We start from the raw sequence: 27,979 nt of genomic DNA on the forward strand, positions 1-27,979 counted from the left end.
TTCAATCTGTTGTTTACACACTGCTTTTTTTTAAAAAAAATATCTACATATCAGCGAATGGGAGCCTGTACCTAGTCTAGCCATAAATTCTGTCACACACTTTTTTGTGAATATATGAAATACGGTTTGAGATTTTTCAATCTGCTTTTAATATGTTATAACCACATATATTCTTTACAATTGGCACCTATCAAACTTCAAAATGTCCACCATTGGCACGCACACAGGCTTTCAGTCTCTTGGGCCAGTCATCTATTGCACTACGGAGAGTATCAATCGGAAAATCCGCCACTGCTGCCTCCAAGGAACGCTTTAAACTTTTAAGTGAAGGGTCTTTTCTTGCAGACCATGTATTCTAACACTGCCCACAGTTTGTAGTCCAGAGGGTTTAAATCGGGGCTACCAGAAGGCCACTCAGCACTGGAGATGAAATCTGATACATTGGCCTCCAACCACTGTTGTGTCATCCTTGCCTTATGAGCTGGCGGAGAATCCTGCTGGAAGGTCCAGTGATCATTGTTAAACATGGTGTCACTCAAGTCCTTCACAATAGGCTCCAGAACAGTTTCCAAATATACCCTGGCACTTATTTTTACACCTTGCTCACAAAAGTGAAGTCTGGTGTGGCATTCATAAGCTCACCCCCCACCAAACCATGACTGAGGAGGGGTGATGATCTCTCTGAACCTTAGGAACTCTCCCACGAGCTTCTCGAGAGCTTGCTGCATATATCCTATCATTTTGGCGGTTAAAGCTCTCTTCAATGGAAAAGATTATTTCGTCGGTAGAGAGGATTTGCCGATGTCCATTGTTGGCGCACCGCTGTAGGAGCTGTCTTGCTTCAGTTTCTTCTGCTGCTTCAGCTGTGGTGTCAAGAAATGCTCCGTGCTTCGCCGATAAGCTCTGACCTTCAGGTCTTCAGAAAGTAACCTCGATATTGATCTTGGGGCCATGTTGAGCTCCCGTGCCATGGCCTTCCGGAGTGGATTTCGCCGCACACGAGCAGCCACTGCTTTAACAGCTGCCACTGTTTTCACACTGCGAGAACGACCATCCCTTCGCCGGCCACGTACACTGCCGGTCTCAGTAAACCGCTGGATTGTGCGGTAAACAAATCTTTTGCTGATTTTTAGAAGTTTCAGCAGTTTGAAAATCTCACTTGGTGAATTTCCATCCTTATGCAAGGCAAACACTGCAACTCTATTTTTGTACTCACTCCATTCCATGCTTAAGCGAAGCAGATCCACCCGTTTTCTTTCCTTGTTCGACACACACTGGCCAGGGCTGACCTTGAGCTAAATTGTACCTTGCCACCTGCACAACAGGTTCTACAGTCAAAGCCAAAAGTTTGTGACAATATTTATGGCTAGACTAGGTATTACTTAAGGGAACAGCAACACAGCTCCCGTCTGAAACAGTAGACAGCTAGAGGTGTGTGATGGGGATATATGTTCCTATCAACTTGTCCGAGATAGACTGTAGTAAGATGGCCATTTTGTTCTAAATGTTCTGTAGTTCTCCGAAAAGTAGATGTTTTAGCATATGACAAAGTAAAACACATGTACAGGAAAATAAATCCTTCTACCAATAACTTGCAATGTAGAATATGAAAGGGAAGTTTACACTGTTCAAGTCCTACATTAAGCTGTAAGGTAACACTAGAAGGACCAAGCCGTCATTTTAAAGGCATCACTTGAAACAATTTTCTATATCTCATATATTTGCTTGAGTTACGCAACCAAACATTAGGACTTTTATTATTTTAAGGAGAGGTTTGATATAGCATATAAACATTGTTTGTCTATTTTAAATAAATACCTATATTTGTTGTATCCCCCTAGAAGGACCAAACCGTCAATTTGACTGCCTCAGTTAAAAATCTCTATTTTGCTGTTGATGAGGACAGTTTTACAGGTTTTTCGCTGTATTTGTGTATCTCTGTTGGAAACAATAAATTTTGAAATATTTTACATTATTTTTCCAATGAGTTTTCTATTTTACATATGATTTATTTCTGCTTTCCATTGCTGTAAAAATAAGAAAGTATATGGCACTTCTTTGAATGATTTTCTTCTTCAATAATGTTCGTATCTAAGGTAATACTGTTCTCTGTAGAAATAAAGGTTTTCTTGAAGGTATATACATACGAATAATTACAAAAACATGAGACTTGATAAAATGTTACGTGATTTCTGAGATTTGAGTGAAAGTGAATTGAGCTTGGAAGAAGAACAGTGATATTACTTCCATGAAGACAGCAATAGTAGAGATTATGCAGCTACTTCTTCGGATAAAGGGAAGGAAACAGATACAGAAGCTTCCAGAAGTAATCGATGAAATATCTTTATAGCAGCTGATGGGATACGCTGGAGTAAAGTGGACAGATAGAACAATTCTGAGGCTACTGCCTCGCACGACATCCTTCGCGAGAAACCTGTTTTTTATATGTATTATGCGTTACATCATATTGAAGATGGTGATTTTGTTAGTGCTTTTCGCTTGTTCATAGAAGAAACAATTTTGCGAAACATTCTGAAATACGCCATTTTTGAAGCTCATAGACAGCGTTAAGATTTTCTTTGGCCGCTGTCAACTGCTGAACCCATTTCATTTCTAGCAATATTGATATTTCGTGTAGCTTCAGATATAACCGTAAAGGAACTATAGAACAAAAGCTTCCCAGTGTTTTACAGAAAGATTATGGGAAGAACAAGATTTCTTGAAACAATGAAGTATATTGGATTTGATGAGTTGAGTTGATTTTAGTTTAGCGTCCCTTTCAGCAGCGAGGCTATATGAGACGTGGACCTACTGATTAACGTGGAATCCGAACCACATGAGCTCCCGCCGGGAATCGAACCCGGGTCTCCCACGCCAAAGGCGCGTACGCTAACCGCTTAGCCACGGAGGAGCTCTATTGGATTTGATGAAAAGTGCCCTTGCTCTTCAAGGCTGAAAGCGGACAAATTTTCTTTGGCATCATCTGTGTGGAACTTATTCATTGAGAATTGTATCAGTCAGTATAAAACCCACGAAAGTGTTTGTGTGGAACAGTTATTCCCTACTAAGATGAGAAGGAAATTGAAATAATATATGCCTAACAAGCCTGAAAAATTTGGATTCAAATTTGGCTGCTTGCAGATGTAAAATCAAGATATGTACTAAATGACATTTCCTACCTGGGAAAGGACCACGAACGACGTCGGGACTTACAGTTATGCGAATATAATGTTCTGAAAACGATGGATCATGAATGTTACTTGCGGTATCTTTTTTCACAGTTAAAAATTAGCCGAATCTTTGCAAAAGAAACATATGACTTTGATTTGTAGTATGCGTCCAAATAGAAGAGAAATTCTTAAATGTGCTTGAATCAGAAAGGAAAACGATATGTTCACTACAAACGTATATGAAGATCAATCAGAAAATCCACTCACTGTACACAAGTGTACGCGCGAGAAAAGTGTTACTGTCTTGTGTTCAGTGCATACAAGTTGAAATAAAAATATATTCAAAATGTAAATTAACTTTCGTGTAATAAAGTGTTTGAAATAAAATAATTATTTTGGTGTATTATACAAAAGGTACTATAAAGAAAAGCTGTCCAGCCAATGTCTACAGGATATGTAGGGTGATCACTTGAGTGGTAAAACAAGGATTTCATACATAGGAATTTGCGTATTATTCCTTTATTTTAAATTTTCATGTCATTGTCCTGTGAGCAAACTTACGATATTAATATTATATTTAATATATTGGCGGGGTTTAGTGGTTCACCCTGTATTATATCAGGAGAACAACTTACATGAAACATAAGCTAGTCGATTAAACACGTTAAATTAAAGCAAAAATAACATAAATATAAAGAACAAAGATGGATATCTCTTGTAATTAAATAGCCGTCAAAATGACGGCTCGGTACTTCTAGGGAGGTAAAAATTTTGGTCCTTCTAGTGTTAATGTCTCATATAGCTTCGCTGCTGAAAGAGGCGTTAAACTTCAAATCAAATCAAATGATGGAACGTAAGGTTTTATGTTATTAGCAATTAAAACTTACTTAAAAGTTATGTTTTTAAACACATCCATCATACTTATATTGTGCAAGCTGTAGAAACTTTTGTAAAAAGCATCAAACGCCACAACGTATGAAGTTGTATGTTGAGGGACATAATGCTGCATGGACATACCGACCTCCCAATTTTTGAAAGTGATACTCACATGCCAATGCTGCTGTGAAACTGTATTCCTTCCCCACGTGTGTGTTTTAAGAGGTACAGCCGGGCCAACTTCTTACAGGATGATAGTGTAAGACTCCACAGAACATTGCAGATGGTAGAGCACCTGGAAAGAGAGGGTATTTGGTAAACTAACTGGGTTGCCCCTTACATTGATTTAAATCCATTGTGCAAATTTAAAATGCTATAAAGAGACATTTTGGAGCACGTCCAGATGCATTATGGATCTCCAGCAGTTGTCAAGAGTGTTGGTTGAGTAACAGAATTTGTACCATGACAACCCATTACTAACTTCGTGAGAAGTATGGTGGCACGTTTCAGAGCATACATCACTGTCTGTGGTGACCACAGAAGCTTCTAAGGACCATGTTACTTCTTCAGTAATGTCAGCGAAGGGATCACTAATCGCAATTAAATGCTTTCAGTGTAAATTATTTACGCTGCGAAGTAAAGAAGAATGAAGTTTAATGAAGAAAATTCCAGAAATTTAAGTTTCATAGAAATAAACCTCTTTCCTCCTTTCCAGCGGGAAACTGAAAAAAGTGTTTGCTCGTTCTAAATGAGGAGTTTGTAATTAATAGTCCACGTGTTCGACTTAAACAAATCCTCACGTTCAGCATTTTGTGCTTATAAGATCGGAAATTAAAGCAGTATGGAAATCACTCTCTGTAACAGTTCATGAGATAAGTGTTTATTTACTAGATTCCCCACTTTCCATTCAGATTCCTACCAGAACACTAGGACAAGCGAGCGCGAAATAACTTTGAGCGCCTAACTTGAAATTAAGTGATATCTTTGTTTTACGTCTTATGATCATGCCCTGTAACCTAATGAAATCATTTATATTGAGAATGAATGAAATGGAGGATTGAAGTAAGTAGGTGGAAGCAGGAGAACCTCGAGAAAGTCCATGCACATTGTTTTGTGTTCAAAAAATATCACTTGGCACTAGCTGGGATGGAATTCGGAACCGCACACACCAAAGATAAGTGGTTTACATTTGAACCACTGTGGTCTAACGGCTAGATCTAGTTCACCTTACATCAATAATTGTTGGTTTGTACGTAAAATCATTACATAGTATCATTATGAAATATATTTTCCTTAGTGAGCTACGTACAAAAAAGCATTCTAAAACATTGAATAATTAGCCCAATTTAGTGGGAATTTAACAGCTTCTGAAAATTTGAAACCAATTACAAAATGAATGCATAATTCTATCATGTGAATATAAACCATGCTGCCAGCACAAGACAAAGCTGTCTGGAATTGTCATTAAAAAGATAAAGTGGCGGAGCGGTCAGAGTATTAAATAAATGAAATACCACTTGCCATGAGACACTTGAATTTCGGAAAACAAAAGTCGACTAAATCGATCATTTTTCCTTCAGCGATGCAGCCGATTGTCGCCTTAGTCTGAATTTCTCACATTTCTTCAGAGGTACATTTCGTCAGCCCCCCTCCACCTTGAAATTTCGAAACAAACTCTGTGCCAATCGTTCTTACTATGTTTTCACCGGAGTGTACCGCAAAAAATTTCGTTTGTACCACTTCCGGTACAAAGTCATAAGAGTTTTAGAATGGTGGCTGTGTAAACGGCAGCCCCACTGGAATTTAGAAACAAAACCTATGCCAATCGTTTGTTCTACGTTTGGTCCTGAATGTACGGCAAAATTTTCGATTTTACTACTCCCGGTACAAAGGTATAAGAGTTTTAAAATGTGGAGCAGCCATCCATTTCAAAAAAAGCATATGAAAACCCTTTGTACCACGTGTATATCGGAATGTAGCGCAAAAATCTCCGTTGATACCACTTCCGGTACAAAGAAAGTGCTTTAAATTGGGGAGGCTGTGGAAAGGAGAGCCCTCACGAGTGTTAATTTAGCAGGAGAACATATGAAAATTATAAATATTTGCATCCCGCACGTTTGCACTCCGTTTGTACCGGTTTCTACCGTAAAAATCTTCCTTTGTACCGGTTTCATATTTGAGAAATTCAAAAAAATTGTCCTCCTAAGTTCACGCAACATAACAGGACCATTGACAATCTATAAATTTGAAGATTTTTCTGCACGAATCGCTTGTACTTCCTTTGTACCGGATTGTATCGTAAACCTTTTCGTTTGTACCTGCTTCAAATTGAAGGAAATCGTAAAATAATATGTTCGTGGGAACTTCACTTATACGTAGCAGTACCAGAATACAAATGTCCACAAATTTGAAGATCTTTCTGTACGAATTGTTTGTGCCGGATTTTATAGTAAAAATTATCATTTGTACTGCGTTTGTGCCAGACTTTATATTTACAATTTTCATTCGTACCGGCTTGAAATTCTAGAATGTACCGCATTCCTCTCGAAATTCGAGAATGGACCACTTTATATCTCGTGATAAGTTAACGTATACCTAACAAATCCAGAAAATAAATATCTACAAATATGAATTTTTTCTGTAAGAATCGTTTATACTTCATTTGAACCGGATTCTATCGTAAGAAATTTCGTTTTTCCAGTTTCAAATTCGGGAAAATCGAAAAGTAATATTTCTGCTAAGTTCACGTGAACATAGCAGGACTATGACTTATTTCTTCAAATTTGAAGAATATGTGTATTCCAATAATAAGTATACAAAAATTCAAGATACACGGAACACAAAACAAACTTTATTTACATTTTAAAAATACAAGTTTTCATATCGACTATTTAAAATATTTAAATAGGGAGTCTTACTTAATGTGCAAAAAATACCCCTAAAATAAAGTGAAAGACTTACGCACAACAAATAAAAGATGTAAATTCACATCTAAAAGTTTTCAGTTACGTCAAGAGTTTGGTTGACTATTTACTATTTAGCAAAATTTAAAACGGCATTTACCAAATTTTGAAAAAAAAGAAAAACATCATACCTTCAAACGTTAGTTTAAAACTCAAATTCATGCGAAATGTAATAGTAATGTACATAAAACATAACCATCTTTACCAGACTTCGCTTCCCTCTAAGATCCGGCAGAAGTTCAAGAATCTTGGGATATACAAGTATATAACTTGTTAGAGAACGGATCCATTTCATCCTTCAGCAGCTGGACCGTACGCACCGACAGCTTCTTACAACTCATCTGGAATTAGCCAGCTGTCACTTACCAATAGATTAGGAATGGATCGACATGTGTTCAGCAGAATTGGCCGATATCAAACGCACCTAAACGACGACTAAACAAATCAAGAAATTTGATCGACTAAAACCATCCACACCAACCAAACACGAAATCGAAGCAGACAAAGTGGTAATAAACCTCAACAACGTACCTCTCTATGAAACCACTACCAGTTTACTAAAGAAAGGGCTAAATTTTGCCGTCACTCCTAAGAAAATTCCGGCCATAGACATCATTGCCAGCATGGAACAAGGAGTTAGCAATCTTTCGAACGATACAGCAAAAGAAATACGTAAGGAAGCTAGGAGCGTGGTCCTGAAAAGACTCATCATGCCCAAATCAAACATTAACAAAGCCGAATGGATGGCATTTAAAACATTAAGAGAAGCTCCAGGCATCACTATTCTACCAGTTGACAAAGGAAACATCACTGTAGTGCTTCCCAGCATATACCACCTTTTCACGAGACCCAACACCTGCGGTAGACAGAAGAAAGCCTCACCACTAAAGATTTTGAGTTTAACGTTTTTCAGCAGCAAGGCTATATGAGGCGGGACCTACTGATTAACGTGGAATCCGAACCACATGATCTCCCACCGGGAATCAAACCCGGGTCTGCCACGCCAAAGGCGCGTGCACTAATCGCTTAGCCACGGAGGAGCTCTCAATACTAAAGAAGTCAGGACTGGACGAAGATACATGCAAACAACTTACACCAAACTGTAGCATACCTCCGAGACTGTATGGATTACCAAAGATACATAAGGCAGGGATACCCTAATACTAATTGTTGATGCAATAGGAAGCCCAACCTACTCTTTGACCAAGTATCTTACAACATTACTCCAACTTAATGTGGGCAAGTGTGAGCATCATGTGAAAAGCTCAAAAGAGTGTGTAAAAAGCCTGAAGACGATGAAGATCCCTTCCAATGATCTTATGGTTAGTTTCGACGTGGTATGATTGTTTACCCGAGTTCCAATCAATGACTCAATACTGATTCTCTGGAAACACTTCCGACCTGAGATATTGCATCTCTTTCGACATAAACTGCTCACTTCAACTTCCATCTCTTTCATATATTCTCACTTCAACATTCTTCCTATACCGTGGTCAGTACTATGAACAAAGAGATGGCGTCGCCATGGGTTCTCCACTCTCACCTAAAATAGCAAATTTTTATGTGGAGCACTTTAAACATGAAGCAGTGAAGAAAGAAGCACTTGCACCCACACATTTCTATAGATATGTTGATGATACCTTCACTATCTGGCCACATGGACACAAAACCTTACAGGAATTTCTGCAGCATCTCAACAGCCAGCATCCGAATACTAAATTTACGATGGAAGTTGAACAAGAAGGCCGTCTATCATTTCTTGACATCATGGTATACAGAAGACCGTATGGCAGCCAAGGCCACAGGGTATACAGGAAACCAACACATACAGGTTTATATATGAACGCAAACAGTTTCCATCGCAAAGGTCAACGGCTTGGAGTTCTCAACAACTTAGCACATAGATCATTCTAAATCTCCGACGAGGATTATTTAAGGCAGGAACTTAATCACCTTGGCACCACCATGCTCCAGAATGGATACTCAATGAGAGATATAAATATGACCCTGAAAAGGACAAGAAGGAAGGACACTGGCAACAAGGACAAAAATACAGAAAAAACTATAAATGAAGAACGGAAGAACACAATCTGCCTCCCATACACCGACAACACTTCTGGAAATCTCAGCAGACGATTCGCCAGGTACAACATCAGGACAATACAGAAACTTCCAGTAAAAATAAGAAACTTATTACGACCAGCCGAAGACGATTTGAACCTTCAAACTCCCGGAGTTTACCGCATTTCATGTGAATGTGGAAAGTCCTATATTGAACAAACAGGACCATCCATTGAAGTCAGATGCAAAGAACACAACAGTTACTTCAGACTAAACCAACCAGAAAAATCAGGCCTGGCTGAACATAACATCAAACAGAGACATAAGATTTTATTCAGACATGCCAAAATAATAGCAACACGCTCAAGAGTTTGGGACAGAAGGACAAAATAAGCTTACGCAATTACTCAAGAAATCGAACATTAACAGACACAGGATTCCAAGGGAGCCAAACATGGACATCAATCATATCCCGAAATTTCAAGCACCAATTAGAAGCCTTCATTTCAACCACCAATCAGAAGAGTCCAATCACACATACGTGAAGTATATATTCCATACACACTATTTCCCCATCAAATTCGCCTGAAGATAATGACAATATCAGCTTTCGAAACGTTACAGAATACAGCAGTGTTTAACTGACAACTAGTCGGAAAAGACCTGTTCACATACTGTATAATCTTTTTTCCAATAGAAACATTAGTTACTCGTTACACACGGATTTTAATGTAAGCATTTATGCCATTTTTGTTGTTTATAAAAGTATAATCATATCTAAAATAAAAATTCTACTCTTCATTCCTACCTCTCCTACTTTTAAATGAAAAGAAAAAACACTTAGTTTGGGATTCAAAATGGGTTTCAATTCCGACCATTACATCAAACTCAAATGTAAGTTGTCAACTTACATAAAAGAAATTAAGAAAAATATCTTCCACCACTATTTCCGAACAATTTGTATACAATTTATTAACTGATAATTGTTAACACATTGTGTGTATAGGGTAATATTCATTCAGTATTTCTACAGAATTAATAATCTGTATTTGCAGAATTTAGTTGGAAGTTTTAAATGTATGATATTCGAATTTAAACCAAAATACCCTACGGAATTCTCTTTCATTTAATGTTTAATTTATATAAACTTCTAACTCTCACAAAACAATGGAGTGTGATGAAAATAATTTTAATTCTCCACTTTCTTTGTTTAAGTTGACAACTAACATTCGAGTTTAATGTAATGATCAGAATTTTAAAAAAAAATTTTGAATCCCAAACCAAATACTTTTTCTTTTCATTTAAAAGTAGGAGAGGTCGGAAGGTAAGAATGAAGAGTAGGATTTTCATTTTAGATATGATTAGACCTTTTATAAACGGCAAACGGGACGTAAATTCTTACATTAAAATCCGAGTGTAACTAATGTTTCTTTTGTTAAAAAGATCATACAGTATGTTTGTATGAATCATGTTTTATGTACATTCCTATTACATTTCGCATGAATTTGGGCTTTAAACTCTATCTGAAAGTACGTTTTATTTAACAACTTAGCTAAACTCCGGTTTAAATTTTACTAGATACTAAATAATCAACCAAACTGTTGGCGTAATTGGAAACTTTTAGATGTGAATTCATTTCTTTTATTTTTTGTAGGGATATTTTCACAAAGAAATCTTCACATTTGTAGAAATGTATTTTCTGGTCCTGCTAGGTACACGCGAACTTAGCAGGACCACTTTATTTCTCGATTTTCTCGAATTTCAAGTCGGTAAAAACGATTTTTTCCGATAAAATCTGGTACAAATGCAGTACAAACGATTCATACAGAAAGATCTTCAAATTTCTAGACATTTGTATTGCGGTACTACTAGGTATATGTGAACTTAGCAGGACAATATTATTTTACGATTTTCTCCAATTACAAGCAGGTACAAAAGAAAAAGGTTTACAGTACAATTCGGTACAAACACAGTACAAAGGATTCGTACAGGAGAGCCTTCAAATTTGTAGAAATTTATCAGTGGTCCAGTTATGTTCATGCGAACTTAGTAGGACAAATTTAGTTCTTGATTTCCTCGAATTTGAAACCAGTACAAACGAAAAGTTTTAAGCTACAATCCGGTAGAATGGACGTACAAACTATTCGTGCAGAAAAATCTTCAAATTTGTAGAGATTTGTCAGTGGTCCTAGTATGTTGTATGAACATGAAAGGACCATTTTATTATTCAATTTTCTGAAATTTCAAACAGGTAAAAGGAGTTTTACGATAGAAACCGGTAGAATCGTACTGGATGCAAATATTTACAATTTTTCATATGTGGTCCCGCATAGTTCACACAAGTAAGGACAGCCCATTCCACAGCCTCCCCAATTTAAAGGTCTAACTTCCTTGTACCGAAATTTGTACAAACGGACATTTTTTTCGGCACACTCCGATGCAAACGTAGTACAAATGATTAACATAGTTTTATTTCGAAATTCCAGGGCGGGGGCTGCCGTTTACATAGCCTCCACTTTAGAACTCTTATATCTTTGTACCGGAAGTGGTACAAAGGGAAATGTTTGCGGTACATTCCGGTACAAACCTAGTACAACCGATTGGCATGCGTTTTTTAATCGAAGTTCCAGGAGTGGAGGGCTTCCGTTTCTACAGGTCTCACTTAAAAACTCACATCTTTCTATCGGAATTGGTACAAACGTGGTACAAAAAAAAATCCAAGGTGGCGGCGCTACCACTTTCACAGACGCCCTACTTTAAAACTTATACATTTGTAACGGAAGTGGTAGAAACGAAAATTTTACGGTATATTCCGGTACAGTCCGCGGCATAAAATTTGTTACAAAAATTCTAAGTCCAAATTAATAATAAACTCTTGTTCAGTTTTCTTATGCATTCCCGCAATACATGTATCAATCGATTAGTTGCTTCTAGTATTTATTCCAACTCCTCCCCGTCCTCCACCTCTCCTTGTCTAAAGCAGTGTATGTGTGACATAGTACACTCTTTCCATTCAGCTGAAAAAGAAACAGGAATCAAGTTTACAACGTTATAGCTTTAAAACAGTCTTTTCCATTCGTTTGTTCTGAAATATTTTTAAGAGCCTAAATTAAAGGAAAGTCACACAATTTTCCCAGGGCTTCATAAATATCTTTAGTTTCATTCTTTTCGTTCTTTAAAGAGTGCAACCTAGTAAGATGCTCCCTAAGAAAACTATGGAAATTGCCAAGAGCTCTAAAATATCTACGGACAGAAACGAGTTTTATTCAATGATTCATTTAATTTCTTTTCAGTAAGTGCAAGCAAATGTTTCAGGGGCGTCATTTGGGCAGGACAGGAGGTTGTAATTCCCCCTCTCTTGAGCTTCAGAAATACGTATTTTTTGATCAAATGTATAGTAATACCCTAATAAAAAGTGAAAATCTTATGTCGCCGGAAAATCTCTTCCTCCTCCGCCCCCCCCCCCGATTAAAGTCTAAAAGACACTAGTTTTAACAACAAACCGATAGAGTTACGATAGCACATTGCTAAAAAGGTTACATTTGGTTTCAAGAGTCGAAGGTTTGATCTGAAGCCCTATGATTTCCTGGGTGACATTGAGAGAGAGAGAGAGAGAGAGAGAGATTCAAGTATGGAGACAGAGAGGGATGATTTGTATACACAGATTTAGAATTGGGGAAAAATGATCGGACAGCATTCGTATTATGACGAAAATTCTTATTTTCTGAAAGATAAGAAAGGAAGTTTTCGAACTGTGAGGATCACATTAGGCAGTTGTCGAATTAATGTGGAGAACTCTTTTTAGAGCATCAGATGATTACGAAAGGAGAGAAAGATCTTCAGAACTGAGAAATTAAGAATTTAAAAAATCTGATTTCGGCGACGGGTTTCGAACCACGAACCTTGTGGTTACCGAACCATGACTTTATCCATTCTGCTACGGAGAATTCTATTACTGCTCCACATACGTTTCCCTTAGGCACGTTGAAAGCTACCTTAAGGGGATATTCCAAAAGTTGACTCGGTGGATGCGCCGTTCAGATAGGACGTAAACCTCTTGTAACTTAGTTACAATGTGCAAAATGAACTTCCTCTTCTTCAGGACACTTTTTAAAGCCTTAAAATTTGTTACTACTGTTCTAATTAAGTTACATTTGATAGAACCATCTGATAAAGTCGGGCCAAACCCTGTGCGTCATTGTCTGTTAGGTGAATGGTTAATGTAAGTTACTCCTACGTGGATGGTCCGAGCTTTCAATCTAGACCATTCTTATTGATTATTTTATTTGAGCTACGCTCATACTGTATATTCCACAAGTTCAATTTTGAAGTAATGTAGTCACAGCTGGTTCAATTCGAAATAATTTTCCAACATTATATTTGTTACTAAATTTACATGACACTCCTCACTATTTGTAGCCCTGCATAAATGCAAAATTGTTTTAAAAGTATATTTTACTTTCAAGTTTTATTGTTTTTTAATTGTCCTTCAACTTTATTTTATAATTATTTTCTATTTCTTAATTATAACATATTTTCTATTTATATTGTATTCTATGTTACACGTTTATTATTTATATTTTATGTCTTACCTTTGAAGAGGATCTTTTGACAATTCAGAGCAGCAGGGACATACACAGGATGCAGGCCTTTCCAATCAAGAGCTTTTGCTCCCACGAAATCACTACTTTTTTTTTTGTAAATTATATCTAATTTTAGTGATGATGATAGCAGTGGCGGACTCAGGGGAGTGCGTTCGGGCGATCACATCCCCCAGAATAGGGAACTTTTTATACTTTGTATTTTAAAAATAAAACATATCCCAAGTATATTTTATCTTTGTATTATAAACTTAAATTAAAACCTAAAGTAGATAGGCCTTACTTTCTTAAGAAAGGTAATTCTGCACAAGAGCTACTTCTCCTTTTCTAAATTTGTTTTTTTTCTTTTCTTTTCTTTCTTTCGTTTTTTTTTTTTGCAATCCGCTCTTACCTTGATTTGACTTCGAACGACCGCCCCTCCCAAACAATCATCCTGGATGATAGACATTTTAGTAAAATATGCCCTCAATCGCTGAAATAAATTCCTGTCAAGCTTTCGATCGCTGAAATAAATTTCTGTCTACGGCCCTGCAAAACAGTGACGACTTTAGGGAGTGATCAGTTAGTAATGCCTCCCTGGAGCAACGACACTTCCCCAGAAGTCATATCTCCGATAATTCAGAATGTGATTTGTGTATTATCACTTTTCACTCTCAGTGTCTTGAAACGCACCAAAAAGGAACTGTTCTGAAGTATTTACTGGTTCTCCCTATGACCCCATTTCAATATGGCCAACCTTGGACATATACACATCTGAAATATCACCTTTTATGTCAGTGATCCCGAAAACTATCCATTCGACACAAATATAGTATATTTTCAATTCTTTATTCCTGTCACCCTCCCATTGTCAACTCGAAGCCAACCAAGGGTTATTTTGGACTTATGCAGCATCCACAGTGTCACTTTTCATCTTTGCATATGAATTCGACAATAATTTTGTTCGTATTTGACTACTTTTACATGTCACCTTCACCTCTTGGTAGGGATTGTTTCTGTATCTCGCCCTCACAACTATGGAGAAATTTCAACCAACTAAGTATAATTATAAATTATCTTCTGAAACACAACAGTACGGGTGATCTTTTTCGCAGAGGAATTCGTTAACTACTGTTTCAATATCAATGTATTGGCTTTTTTTGCTGTCCATGCTGAAGATTGCCAAAGGGCTAAACTTCATCTGCACTATTGTGCAATGAATGTAGGTTTTAGTGGTTTAATTTACTGAATACTCGCTTAGATGTTGCTCTTGTCACAGAAAAAGTGATATACATTTATAAAAGAAAAATGAAATGAAATATCTAATTTTTACGTCCCACGATTATGTCGACTATGCTAATGGAGAGAGTAATGGTGAGAAATAAATGAAATTGTTTAATGAAAAAAGTGGGAGGAAACGGGAGAAACCCGAGGACACTCATGCACACGGTGTTTTTGTGCATAATAAGATTCATTCGGCTTGAGCTGGGATCAAACCAAGGACCCCACGTACCATAGGTAAAGTTATAAAAGAATAGGCGTCTAAACAAATACGGAACACTACTATCAATGAGAGTTATATAAGATTACATTTTTAGTTATTTCGTTCTAAGTTAAAATTTCAATCAATCTTGTTCTTCAGTACAGTTCGAAAACTTAAAGTTGTTGCTGCAAGGACGTGATAAATCTTTTCAGTAGACTTTGCAGTCCCCTCCACAGCTTCTTTTTCATGTAAGGCTAAAGTAGTCTCATTATAGACATCGAGTAAAAATAGTGGAATTACGAATTTTCAATGGTCCCCGTTTTACTCTGGGCTCCCTCAACGCACTGCCGTTAGTTACGTCACTGTTCAGGATGCATGATGCAGCTTCTGCTTTTAGGAATACTTTCTTAGGCAGAACGAGTTTTTTAAACTGTTGTGTGAATTAAGTTGTATTTGCTAGAGGTGTCGGTTAAAGGAAACTAAAGATCCTACACTCAAACACAAATAATCTCTTTCGAAACTCTAATGGAAAAGGAAACGAATCTTCCTACATATGTTACGCTTTTGAAGAGATGTAGTTGCATATACGCTTAATGGTGTTTCTTGGATACAAATTTATAACTTACAAAAGTCATGTTCACGTCATGGTTTGATAGATGAAGGGTTAGTAAATGAAATTTTTACCTGGTGGTCGTGGGTTCGAATCTCTGCTCTTCTTGTTACTTTTTTCTCTTAGCTACACTTAGTTTGTGCATTCCAAACCTCGAAGTTTGGTTTGGATTATTTATGAAAGCAGGTAGAGAATTAATTGTAGTTGAAATTAGTTTCAAATATAAGATTATAATTACATATTTTGTCTTTAACTTATTACGTATCAATTTTTATATCAAATTTTCCAGTCTTTATTTAATTCATCCTCCGGTGTAATACAATGAACATTTGCAGAGCGACGTCAGTCGGACGAAAGTAGGCTACTATATTCCATTGTTACTCTAATATACCTAGGTATTTGTTCATATATTTATAAATTGTTTACTAAGTAAAAACTTATGGCGGTCCACATTATGTGTGATATAATAGACCGTACGAAGGCGGACATAGCAGAAGGCGTATTGCAAATATCCCTGGTGATAAAAAGTAGGGGTCTTCTTCACTAGATTCGAACCATTGTTACAGGCGGTTTTGGTTTACATAACAAGCATAATACTACTCGGCCACCAAGTCTCGCACGTTAGCCTCTTTATTAATGCAGAACATACTGAGACACTTACATTCACTGGTGTCGCGTAATGTGTTTCATAAAATTTTGTTAATAAATGGGTCGAATTAGGTAGCCCTCGAGAGGGCTGATGGTGTTGTGGGCGAGCATTTATTAATAGTGTGTATAGTCCCCTTGGGACTCGATTACAGCTGCCATACGCCGTGGCATTGAATCCACCAGGTGAGAGATATAACGTTGGGTGCAACAGATCGACCACGCATCCTCAACACGCTCCCAAAGATCATTAGATGTTCGTGGAGGATTGTTCGACCAGTTTTCCCGCAATGTTGCAACAGAGGCCCACATATTTTCAATAGGGTTCAGATCTGCTCAATGAGGAACCCAGTCAACTATTTCGACATCAGATTGCCTCTGCAATCATATCTGAACCACATTTGAATTATGTATCGAGCTATTGTCCTGTTGCAAATATAATATGCCGTCACCTACATGAGCTTTTATTTCCGGAAGCGTTTCATCCAGATGTTCCACATACTTGTGGGCATTTAGGCGACCAGAAATCCTGTAGATTCCTCCGAAATTTGCAGCCTGGCATATCCATGCCCAACAGTGGACAGTTACATGTTCCATTCGACCAGAACGGGAAACGTATTCAGAGGCATACCTTTTTCCAGGGGGGGGCGGTAAACACGCTTCGGCCCGAAGTTTGCACTGAAAAATATTTTTTTCGTCTGTGAAAACGACCTCGTCCCACACACGTGCAATATTTAACTGTGCAAACGCCAGACGGTCAACCATGTGGTCTTCTCTTAGTCGCTCCTTAACAGGTGCCTTGTATGATCTCAAACGAAAGGATTTGAGTCTACGACGGACAGTCGTAACATCGCCTGGGAAACTGGTGTCCTCTCGTAACTGTCGGGCAGACATGAAAGGATGCTCACGGCATTGGGCAATTAAACTCTGGTCTTCTTCGGCAGAGGAAACTCTTTGTCGCCCACTTTCTCTTTTACGTCTTACATCTCCTGTTTCCTCATATCTCCTCCACCACCTCCGTGCTGTAGCACGGTTAACGCCATATCTCGCGCCTGCCTCGCTATAGTTCATGCCCGCATGCTCAATTAAAGCAATCACGCTGCTTTTAACAGGAGCTTCGTAGTGAGCCATTTTCATACCAGAAGCATAATGATAGCTTTGCTTAGGTGTTTGAACGGAACGTGCTTCATGTGACGTCACGTAACAAGGCGGAGTTTCCTCTCATTGCTATAGATGATATCGTACGCCCTCTGCTGGGTGTTTCGTGACGGAAAAATTGCTTTCAAGCAGTTCATGGCGACCGTTTTGAAATCAAATGTAAAGTATGAGAATTAAATTTGTCATATCTGTAGTTTGGTGTAGAGACAAAACAAAATTGGTAACCAAAGGTTTAAGAACAACTCAGATTATTAATATAAAACAAGTCAAAGATTATTAACTTGTATTATCATACAAGAAATGCGAGAATGTTGAAACAAAGAAAAATAACTTAGAAATTTGCAACTGAAGACAAAAAGAAACTAACTTAAACACACTAAAGGGTATGAGTAGGGGGATTACTGGGGACGTCAGCAATGAGGCTATATGTCCCCGTCTCGATTAACGCGAGGGACGGACTTTACTTTTCACTTTGACGGAAAAACGTAGAGGATGGAGAGGAGGGGGAAGATACATAACAGCTATAAATATAAAAATAAAAGTGACAATGTTCGGTGGTGAATAACTCTTGAACTACCCGATCGTTGTCAATCACATTTTGAACATAGATGAAATTCGAACCTGGGAAGCTTTTTGTTATTTCATTTTGATATTAGAACTTGCGGAAGAGGAGGGGAGGGTAAATATATGAAAATGAGTAAAACTTAATAACTCTTGAACAATCTGACTGATTCCAATCAAACATTTAATATACATAAGGTACAGTCCTGGGATGTTTTCATTTTTTGCCTTGACGGCACAATGTAGGGGAGGGGAAGGGGGGCTATGTAAAAAAATAAAAATAAAAATGCTGTTTTGGTGACTTCATCACGCTTAAACCACCGAACTGGTCTTAATCAAATAACCAACATAGATGAGCTTCGGACCTGGGGTGGTTTTTTTCATATCTCTTTGATGGTAGAACGTAGGGAAGGAGGAGGGGAGGGGTGATATCTATGAAAATGAATAAAACTTAACAACTCTTGAACCACCTGACCGATCTCGATCTAATTTTCAACATGGACGACGTTCGGGCCTAGAAACTTTTGTTTTAATATTTTCACTTTGACGGTAGAACATAGGAGAGGATAAGAGAAGGGGAGATTAATATATAAAAATAAATAGAACAACTCTTGAGCCATCCAACAGATTTCGATCAAATTTTCAACTACTTGACATTTGGGCCTGGGACAATTCTTGTCATACCGTGGCCCCAACATGGAGAGGGGAGAGGGATACATAAAATCATCCAAAATGATCAATATCAAAGAATGCTTTAGTAATAGTAAAGCCATAACATATTACTATTTTTCTTTAATTTAGCCCAGCGAAATCGGGGTGCGACTTAGATTCGAGGACGTCTTAAGTTCGAGTAGTTATCGAGAAATAATTAAAGATATTAACGTGTTATTGAATTACTTTGCTAGTTATTATTATTATTATTATTATTATTATTATTATTATTATTATTATTATTAATATTATTGAAGATTTCATCAATCACATATTGAAAGATTAAAATATTCAAATACCTTAAGACAATTAAACGTGTGTCATCGCCGACTAATGATCACCAAAAATTCTAAATTTAAACAAAATATTCACACATGGTTCCGACTTGAGAACCTCCAGATTATTAGCTAGCGCCTTGAGCACAGATCCACGCTCTATATGCGCTAAATGGTATGTTTTAGTATGTGTAAATTAGATTTCCTTGCCTCCAGTTACAAAATTCTAAGTTAGTATTTTTCGTTCTTTCAAAATTTCTTTCATTTTTTTTAAAAATCGATAAGATAAAAATCTAATCTTATATACACGTGTAACTCTCATTGATTGTAGTGTTCCGTATTTGTTTAGACGCCTATTCTCTTATAACTTTACCTATGGTGCATGGGGTCCTTGGTTCGATCCCAGCTCACGCCGAATGAACTTTATTATCGACAAACACTGTGTGCATGAGTGTCCTCGGGTTTCTCCCGTTTCCTCCCACTTTTTTCATTAAACAATTTCATTTATTTCTCACCATTACTCTCTCCGGTAGCATAGTCGACATAATCGTGGGACGTAAAAATTAGATATTTCATTTCATTTTTCTTTTATAAATGTATATCACTTTTTCTGTGACAAGAGCAACATCTAAGCGAGTATTCAGTAAATTAAACCACTAAAACCTACATTCATTGCACAATAGTGCAGATGAAGTTTAGCCCTTTGGCAATCTTCAGCATGGACAGCAAAAAAAGCCAATACATTGATATTGAAACAGTAGTTAACGAATTCCTCTGCGAAAAAGATCACCCGTACTGTTGTGTTTCAGAAGATAATTTATAATTATACTTAGTTGGTTGAAATTTCTCCATAGTTGTGAGGGCGAGATACAGAAACAATCCCTACCAAGAGGTGAAGGTGACATGCAAAAAGTAGTCAAATACGAACAAAATTATTGTCGAATTCATATGCAAAGATGAAAAGTGACACTGTGGATGCTGCATAAGTCCAAAATAACCCTTGGTTGGCTTCGAGTTGACAATGGGAGGGTGACAGGAATAAAGAATTGAAAATATACTATATTTGTGTCGAATGGATAGTTTTCGGGATCACTGACATAAAAGGTGATATTTCAGATGTGTATATGTCCAAGGTTGGCCATATTGAAATGGGGTCATAGGGAGAACCAGTAAATACTTCAGAACAGTTCCTTTTTGGTGCGTTTCAAGACACTGAGAGTGAAAAGTGATAATGCACAAACCACATTCTGAATTATCGGAGATATGACTTCTGGGGAAGTGTCGTTGCTCCAGGGAGGCATTACTAACTGATCACTCCCTAAAGTCGTCACTGTTTTGCAGGGCCGTAGACAGAAATTTATTTCAGCGATCGAAAGCTTGACAGGAATTTATTTCAGCGATTGAGGGCATATTTTACTAAAATGTCTATCATCCAGGATGATTGTTTGGGAGGGGCGGTCGTTCGAAGTCAAATCAAGGTAAGAGCGGATTGCAAAAAAACGAAAGAAAGAAAAGAAAAGAAAAAAAAAACAAATTTAGAAAAGGAGAAGTAGCTCTTGTGCAGAATTACCTTTCTTAAGAAAGTAAGGCCTATCTACTTTAGGTTTTAATTTAAGTTTATAATACAAAGATAAAATATACTTGGGATATGTTTTATTTTTAAAATACAAAGTATAAAAAGTTCCCTATTCTGGGGGATGTGATCGCCCGAACGCACTCCCCTGAGTCCGCCACTGCTATCATCATCACTAAAATTAGATATAATTTACAAAAAAAAAAAAAGTAGTGATTTCGTGGGGGCAAAAGCTCTTGATTGGAAAGGCCTGCATCCTGTGTATGTCCCTGCTGCTCTGAATTGTCAAAAGATCCTCTTCAAAGGTAAGACATAAAATATAAATAATAAACGTGTAACATAGAATACAATATAAATAGAAAATATGTTATAATTAAGAAATAGAAAATAATTATAAAATAAAGTTGAAGGACAATTAAAAAACAATAAAACTTGAAAGTAAAATATACTTTTAAAACAATTTTGCATTTATGCAGGGCTACAAATAGTGAGGAGTGTCATGTAAATTTAGTAACAAATATAATGTTGGAAAATTATTTCGAATTGAACCAGCTGTGACTACATTACTTCAAAATTGAACTTGTGGAATATACAGTATGAGCGTAGCTCAAATAAAATAATCAATAAGAATGGTCTAGATTGAAAGCTCGGACCATCCACGTAGGAGTAACTTACATTAACCATTCACCTAACAGACAATGACGCACAGGGTTTGGCCCGACTTTATCAGATGGTTCTATCAAATGTAACTTAATTAGAACAGTAGTAACAAATTTTAAGGCTTTAAAAAGTGTTCTGAAGAAGAGGAAGTTCATTTTGCACATTGTAACTAAGTTACAAGAGGTTTACGTCCTATCTGAACGGCGCATCCACCGAGTCAACTTTTGGAATATCCCCTTAAGGTAGCTTTCAACGTGCCTAAGGGAAACGTATGTGGAGCAGTAATAGAATTCTCCGTAGCAGAATGGATAAAGTCATGGTTCGGTAACCACAAGGTTCGTGGTTCGAAACCCGTCGCCGAAATCAGATTTTTTAAATTCTTAATTTCTCAGTTCTGAAGATCTTTCTCTCCTTTCGTAATCATCTGATGCTCTAAAAAGAGTTCTCCACATTAATTCGACAACTGCCTAATGTGATCCTCACAGTTCGAAAACTTCCTTTCTTATCTTTCAGAAAATAAGAATTTTCGTCATAATACGAATGCTGTCCGATCATTTTTCCCCAATTCTAAATCTGTGTATACAAATCATCCCTCTCTGTCTCCATACTTGAATCTCTCTCTCTCTCTCTCTCTCTCTCAATGTCACCCAGGAAATCATAGAGCTTCAGATCAAACCTTCGACTCTTGAAACCAAATGTAACCTTTTTAGCAATGTGCTATCGTAACTCTATCGGTTTGTTGTTAAAACCAGTGTCTTTTAGACTTTAATCGGGGGGGGGATGCGGAGGAGGAAGAGATTTTCCGGCGACATAAGATTTTCACTTTTTATTAGGGTATTACTATACATTTGATCAAAAAATACGTATTTATGAAGCTCAAGAGAGGGGGAATTACAACCTCCTGTCCTGCTCAAATGACGCCCCTGAAACATTTGCTTGCACTTACTGAAAAGAAATTAAATGAATCATTGAATAAAACTCGTTTCTGTCCGTAGATATTTTAGAGCTCTTGGCAATTTCCATAGTTTTCTTAGGGAGCATCTTACTAGGTTGCACTCTTTAAAGAACGAAAAGAATGAAACTAAAGATATTTATGAAGCTCTGGGAAGATTGTGTGTCTTTCCTTTAATTTAGGCTCTTAAAATATTTCAGAACAAACGAATGGAAAAGACTGTTTTAAAGCTATAACGTTGTAAACTTGATTCCTGTTTCTTTTTCAGCTGAATGGAAAGAGTGTACTACGTCACACACACTGCTTTAGACAAGGAGAGGTGGAGGACGGGGAGGAATTGGAATAAATACTAGAAGCAACTAATCGATTGATACATGTATTGCGGGAATGCATAAGAAAACTGGGCAAGAGTTTGTTATTAATTTGGACTTAGAATTTTTGTAACAAATTTTATGCCGCGAACTGTACAAACGTAGTACAAATGATTGGCATAGGTTTTGTTTGGAAATACCAAGGTGGGGGCTGCAATTTCCAGAGCGTCCGCACTTTAAAACTCATATAACTTTGTACTGGAAGTGCTAAAAAATTTGCTCTATATTCAGGAACAAACGCAGTACAAACGACTGGCATACGTTTTATTTCGAAATATCATGGCAGGGTCTGCCGTTTACACAGCCACCACTTTAAAACTCATATCTTTGTACCGATAGTGGTACAAACGAAAATTTTTGCGTTACATTCTGGTACAAAGATAGTACAAACAATTGGCATAGGTTCTGTTTCGAAATTCTAAGGTGAAGGCTGCACTTTAAAACTCTTATGAATTTGTACTGGAAGTGTTACAAACGAAAATTTTTCCTGTACATTTTAGGAACAAACGTAGTACAAACGATTGGCATAGATTTTGTTTCGAAATTGCATGGCATAGTCTGTCGTTTACACAGACCATACTTTAAAACTCATATCTTTGTACCAAAAGTGGTACAAACGAATTTTGTTGCGTTAAATTCCAGTACAAAGATAATACAAACGTTTGGCATAGGTTTTGAAATTCTAAGGTGTAAGCTGCCGTTTCCACAGCCCCCACTTTAAAACGGTTATAACTATGTACCGTAAGAGCTACAAACGAAAAATTTTGATGCACATTCCAGTAGAAACATAGCACAAATGTAGCATTTATGTACCTGGCTTAGTTTCGCACTGTTATAGTCATTTGTTTTATTTCGTCACATGGGATATACATCTTTCATGTTCGAGGTACTTCTTTCATGTGCATACTTTTTCAGATAATTATGGCACGTAATTGATATCTGCAGCGACGCACGAATGACAGTCAGCTGTTTGCATTTGCTTATGCTCAGCAAAATGCAACGGCTTCTCGTGCTTTTTGCTCCAATTTCTGTTCTTCTAGTACACAATCGCTCAGAAAGAAGAAGCAACAAATGCATCAAATTTGGGAGATGAATTTAGAAGAAAATGACATAACTGATGAACAAAAATTAAGATGAATCTTTCATACATATGTGAACAGTTAATTATTTACGTAGTTATGGATAAAGAATTGTGTTTTTTAAATACCAACTGTCACCGATCATTTGATTGTGACTATGGAAGAACCATGAAATAAAGTAAAGACACACGTCATTTATTATAAAATTACATGGTGAGAGGATTTTATTTGATCCCAAACGGTTTTCGTCGAATATGCAGTGTTACAAGAGCACTCTGATTAGCCAAATAAAAAATACCCCAAGGATTTATCTCTCTAGAAGCAACGTTTTCTTCATCGCCTTCGTGGCCAAGTCAGAAGGGCAGGCGTCCACCTTAAGCCCACAATTTTTTAACTTTTTAATAGCATCTTTTAGACTCGCCTTAATGTAAACAAATTACGCATAAAGGCGATTTAACATATTTTGGGGGAGTAATTTTCGCTTACGGTAATGGGAAGAAAATACCTAGAACATACTAGGTAAATTATCCAGGTACATATCAGGCATGTGCCTAGAAGCGGACATAAACTGTAACTATCACTTGCCAACCATGTGATGTTTCTCTCATAGTTACATAAGGCACATACTGGGCACATTCCTATGTACCTGAGGGAGCCTGGTAGTCATATACCTTCTAGGTAATTGTGCCCTTAGGGTTGTTTCAACAACCTTAGAAAACACTGAGAGTTCTAAGGAACGCTTTAGAGATATTGTGGTTAAACCTGCTAATTTGCCTACTTTGACTTCAGATGTGTACTTTCCAAAGTTAATGACTGCTCTTGCTGCCTCTATGATACAGGTCCATCCTGCAGCCACTGTTCAGATAATGCTTAATTTTAGTATTCTTTACCAACCATGTTAAGGAAAAATTCTAAAACTTTGCATGCCCAGGATGTTAGTGACAATCAGAACAGGCCCTAATCTTCAGCTCCTTCAGCTTTACGTGGTGATTCTCAATTGGCTGAGTCAGATCTTCCACAGAAACCACACGTCGCCAGTGAGCAGGATACAAAGAAGGTCTTGCTAGAAAGTGCTCCCTTCTCCCTTAGTGTCGTTGATGGTAATCTGAATCCAAAGTGCATCACTACTATATCAGATGTCTCCTCTGTAAGTCCCCTGTTCATAGTTCAGTACCAAGAAAAAGATCCCATTTCCTCCATGTGAGTTGTCCTAGTGGGAGAAAAGGAACCGATGTCCGGAATTCTCAGGAAGCATCACAAGACGAGAAACGGAAGAAAGCAGGAACAGTTATAGTTCAACTCAAACAACCTAAGAAGACGACTTACAGGGGCTTACTTTGTACATCAGGGACTTTCACAAGTATCACCTAGACTCAACAGATCGTCTGTCGTGAGTACTGGATGTATACATGATACAGCAGTTCCTACTTCAAGTGAGTCACATACAGTTTCTAATCCTACCTAAACATTCAGTAGATCAGTTCTTCCATACAAAGAGTGGTGATTTAATATGAAGTGCATTACTAAACTACGACACCTTTTTACCACTATACTCATGTGTGCTTAGTATTAGCAACTATAAATATAAACGACATCTAATCGCCAGTAAAAATTGAATCTCTGAGTGACCTTTTACCTCAATCTGACAGAGATGTGAGAAGTTAGTCGTACAATTCTAAACGTACATCCGTCGTATTTGTATATAATCATTATACATATAAAAGTCTTGGTACTGCACTTTTGGTTAAAGGAGGCATCCCCCTTTCAAATGTAGAATTGCATCCTAATGGTAGAATTATAAAAGATCAAGTTAATAATACCACACTTATAATTGTTTATGCTCCCAGTGTAAGTAATAATAAAAAAGAGAGAAATATATTTTATGCAAATGAGGTAGCATCTTATTTTAGCAGCACAAATAATATTATATTAGGAGGTTAATATAACTCAATAATAGCTTACAAAACGGAACCGATTTACAATTATTGTCTTACATTTCATGAATTAGTAAAGAATTTCTCTTTGATAGATGTGTGGAACTTTAAACACCCAGGCGTGCAGGGAAACACATTGATTACACGAAATTCAAGCTCTACGATAGACAGACTGTATGTCAATGATTCCTTAACATTCCAAGTTATTTTGTATATGGATATCGCACATATTTCGCCGATCATATCTGTTTAATAATGGAAATTAAGATTACAGATATGAAGCTTGTTCGAGGGCGTGGGTATTACCATATGAATTAAAGTCTGCTTAACGATGAGACATTTTGTCAGTTCTTTTATAATGCGGGATTATTGGCTTAAACAAAAGAAGTGGTTTCAAACATACCTTGAGTGGTGAATCAATACTGTGAAGAGAAGATTTGAAGCTTTTGTACGTGTCATTTCTCTGACATTTATGGTGATAAGCGGAAACTTTATAATTTCCATTACAGATGTCTGTTAGAGGCACAGCGAGAGACTATGACAAAGAGCCCTGTCCTTACCTTTGTACGTAAATACAATGCAAAATTATTAACGTTCCATGAACAAAAAATTGAAGGGATTAAGCTATGTAGTAAAGTTCCAGGACTTCCTGGAGAAGGACAATTCTTTTCTATACATGTGTTAAGAGAAGTCAAACGTAGAAAGAGGAAACTAATCATTTCTCTAACAGATGCTCAAGGCTTTCTGCAAACTACTCCGGACAATATTCGCCACACCCTGTATGACTAATACTATCAGTTTTTTGGGCTAGATTCCGCTACCTGTTGCAACAATAAATTATTTAACAGTGTACCTCAGGTAATAAATGATGAACACAATGAAATTTTATGTGCTTCATTTACAAAAGATGAAGTAAAACGAGCTGTGAATGCTGCCTAAGCAAGGGAAATCTCCTGGCTATGACTTTGTCTCCGGCCGCTTATGTGTTATATTTTGGGACATAATGGGTGATACACTAACATTGATTGTCAATGAATGGTTCTTTGCTTCAGACACTATAAAACGCCCTACTACAGCTATCAGGGTATTTATTCCCAAAGCTCCTTAACCTTCTACCGTTAGTCTTTATAGACCAATATCACTTCTTAATACAGATATCAAAATTTTTAGTAGATGTATCAAAAAACATCTCATGGAATATATGGAGAAGGTTTTTCGTAATTTGCAGTATGTGGTTCTTAAATAGAAAACCATCTATCTGCTTTTGTTAACTATCAGAGATAGCATTACTATTTGTAATGACTCTGCTTTTAAAGCGGCTTTGATTAATTTAGATTTAAAAATGAATTGATAAATTGAACACTCCTATTTATGGTCTGTTTTCCGAAAATTTGGTTTTATTAATCAGTTTGCTACCTGGGTGCAATATTTTTTATAAAGACATACATACGAAGTTAAATGTTAATGGTCACCTCTCCAAAAGTATTTCCATTAATCGTTCAATACGACAAGATGGTCCCCTTTCGATGATGACTTTCGCTATTAGTGTTGCTCCCCTTTTATATGCTATGGATGACGGACTAACTGGTCTAAATATTATTACCCCTGCTCTGAAGATAGCTAGTTACACAGGCGATGTAACTAGCTAGTTTTTGTATTCTCAAAGTTAGAATATTGTCTCATGATGGAATATGTTTACGATTATGAGATAGCATCTTGGGCTAGACTAATATCTGTAAATCACATATGTTAAACACAAACAATAGTATTGGTTTTACTCATTTAAATGCCATCCCTCGGGATGACAGTGTCACAATATTAGGAATTCTTTTTATTCTAACATAGCGAATACTACTATTCATAACTATAAGAATGTTGTAAACACATTGCGTCATTCAAGTTACGTGAATCAATCTGGAACTCTCTCTTTATATTCGACGCCAAAATTTATAAATGTTTATCTTTAAAGTAAAATATGGTATTTGGCAAATATATTGCCTCAACTCATAGAAAAACAAATACAGTTTATGTGGTTGGTTTCTCTGGAAACATCAGGTCTATCGTGTAAAATATGATGTAATATGTTGTTTATATTCACAAGAAGGTATCAAGTAAAGCAAAAAGCTTCAACTCCGTATGTTGCTCGAAGCTGTTAGTGTCACAAAACAACTGCTGCATTATGTACTAGCCTAAACAGATAGAAGTCTTCTGCCGTGTATGTGTGACCTGTCTCAAAGCTGTAAGTACTTAGAAACTGTTCTGTCTGATTATATATAACCAACATTTTGTTTTCCAACATTTACGTAGTAAACAAAAC

The 27,979-nt window shown here is 36.9% G+C and overlaps 2 protein-coding genes across 2 annotated transcripts; one reads left to right on the plus strand and one right to left on the minus strand.

The window, feature by feature from the left end:
* Positions 1-773: 773 nt before the first annotated feature.
* On the minus strand, positions 774-1,226 carry LOC145671642 (uncharacterized). Its single transcript, XM_081740841.1, has one exon. It carries the CDS (start codon positions 1,224-1,226, stop codon positions 774-776), a length of 453 nt encoding a protein of 150 aa, XP_081596967.1.
* A 7,307-nt stretch (positions 1,227-8,533) lies between these two features.
* LOC145671643 (uncharacterized) lies at positions 8,534-8,923 on the plus strand. The gene has a single exon (XM_081740842.1). The coding sequence runs from the start codon at positions 8,534-8,536 to the stop codon at positions 8,921-8,923; it is 390 nt and encodes a 129-aa protein (XP_081596968.1).
* The last annotated feature ends 19,056 nt before the right edge of the window (positions 8,924-27,979 follow it).

The sequence above is a fragment of the Thermobia domestica genome, chromosome 15 (assembly GCF_964235325.1).
Source record: "Thermobia domestica chromosome 15, izTheDome1.hap1.1, whole genome shotgun sequence".
Classification (NCBI taxonomy): Eukaryota; Metazoa; Arthropoda; class Insecta; order Zygentoma; family Lepismatidae; genus Thermobia; species Thermobia domestica.

Excerpts from the sequence above, each read along its gene's own strand:
- LOC145671643 (XM_081740842.1), top strand. The coding sequence starts at position 8,534 with ATGGGTTCTCCACTCTCACCTAAAATAGCAAATTTTTATGTGGAGCAC.
- LOC145671642 (XM_081740841.1), bottom strand. The coding sequence starts at position 1,226 with ATGGAATGGAGTGAGTACAAAAATAGAGTTGCAGTGTTTGCCTTGCAT.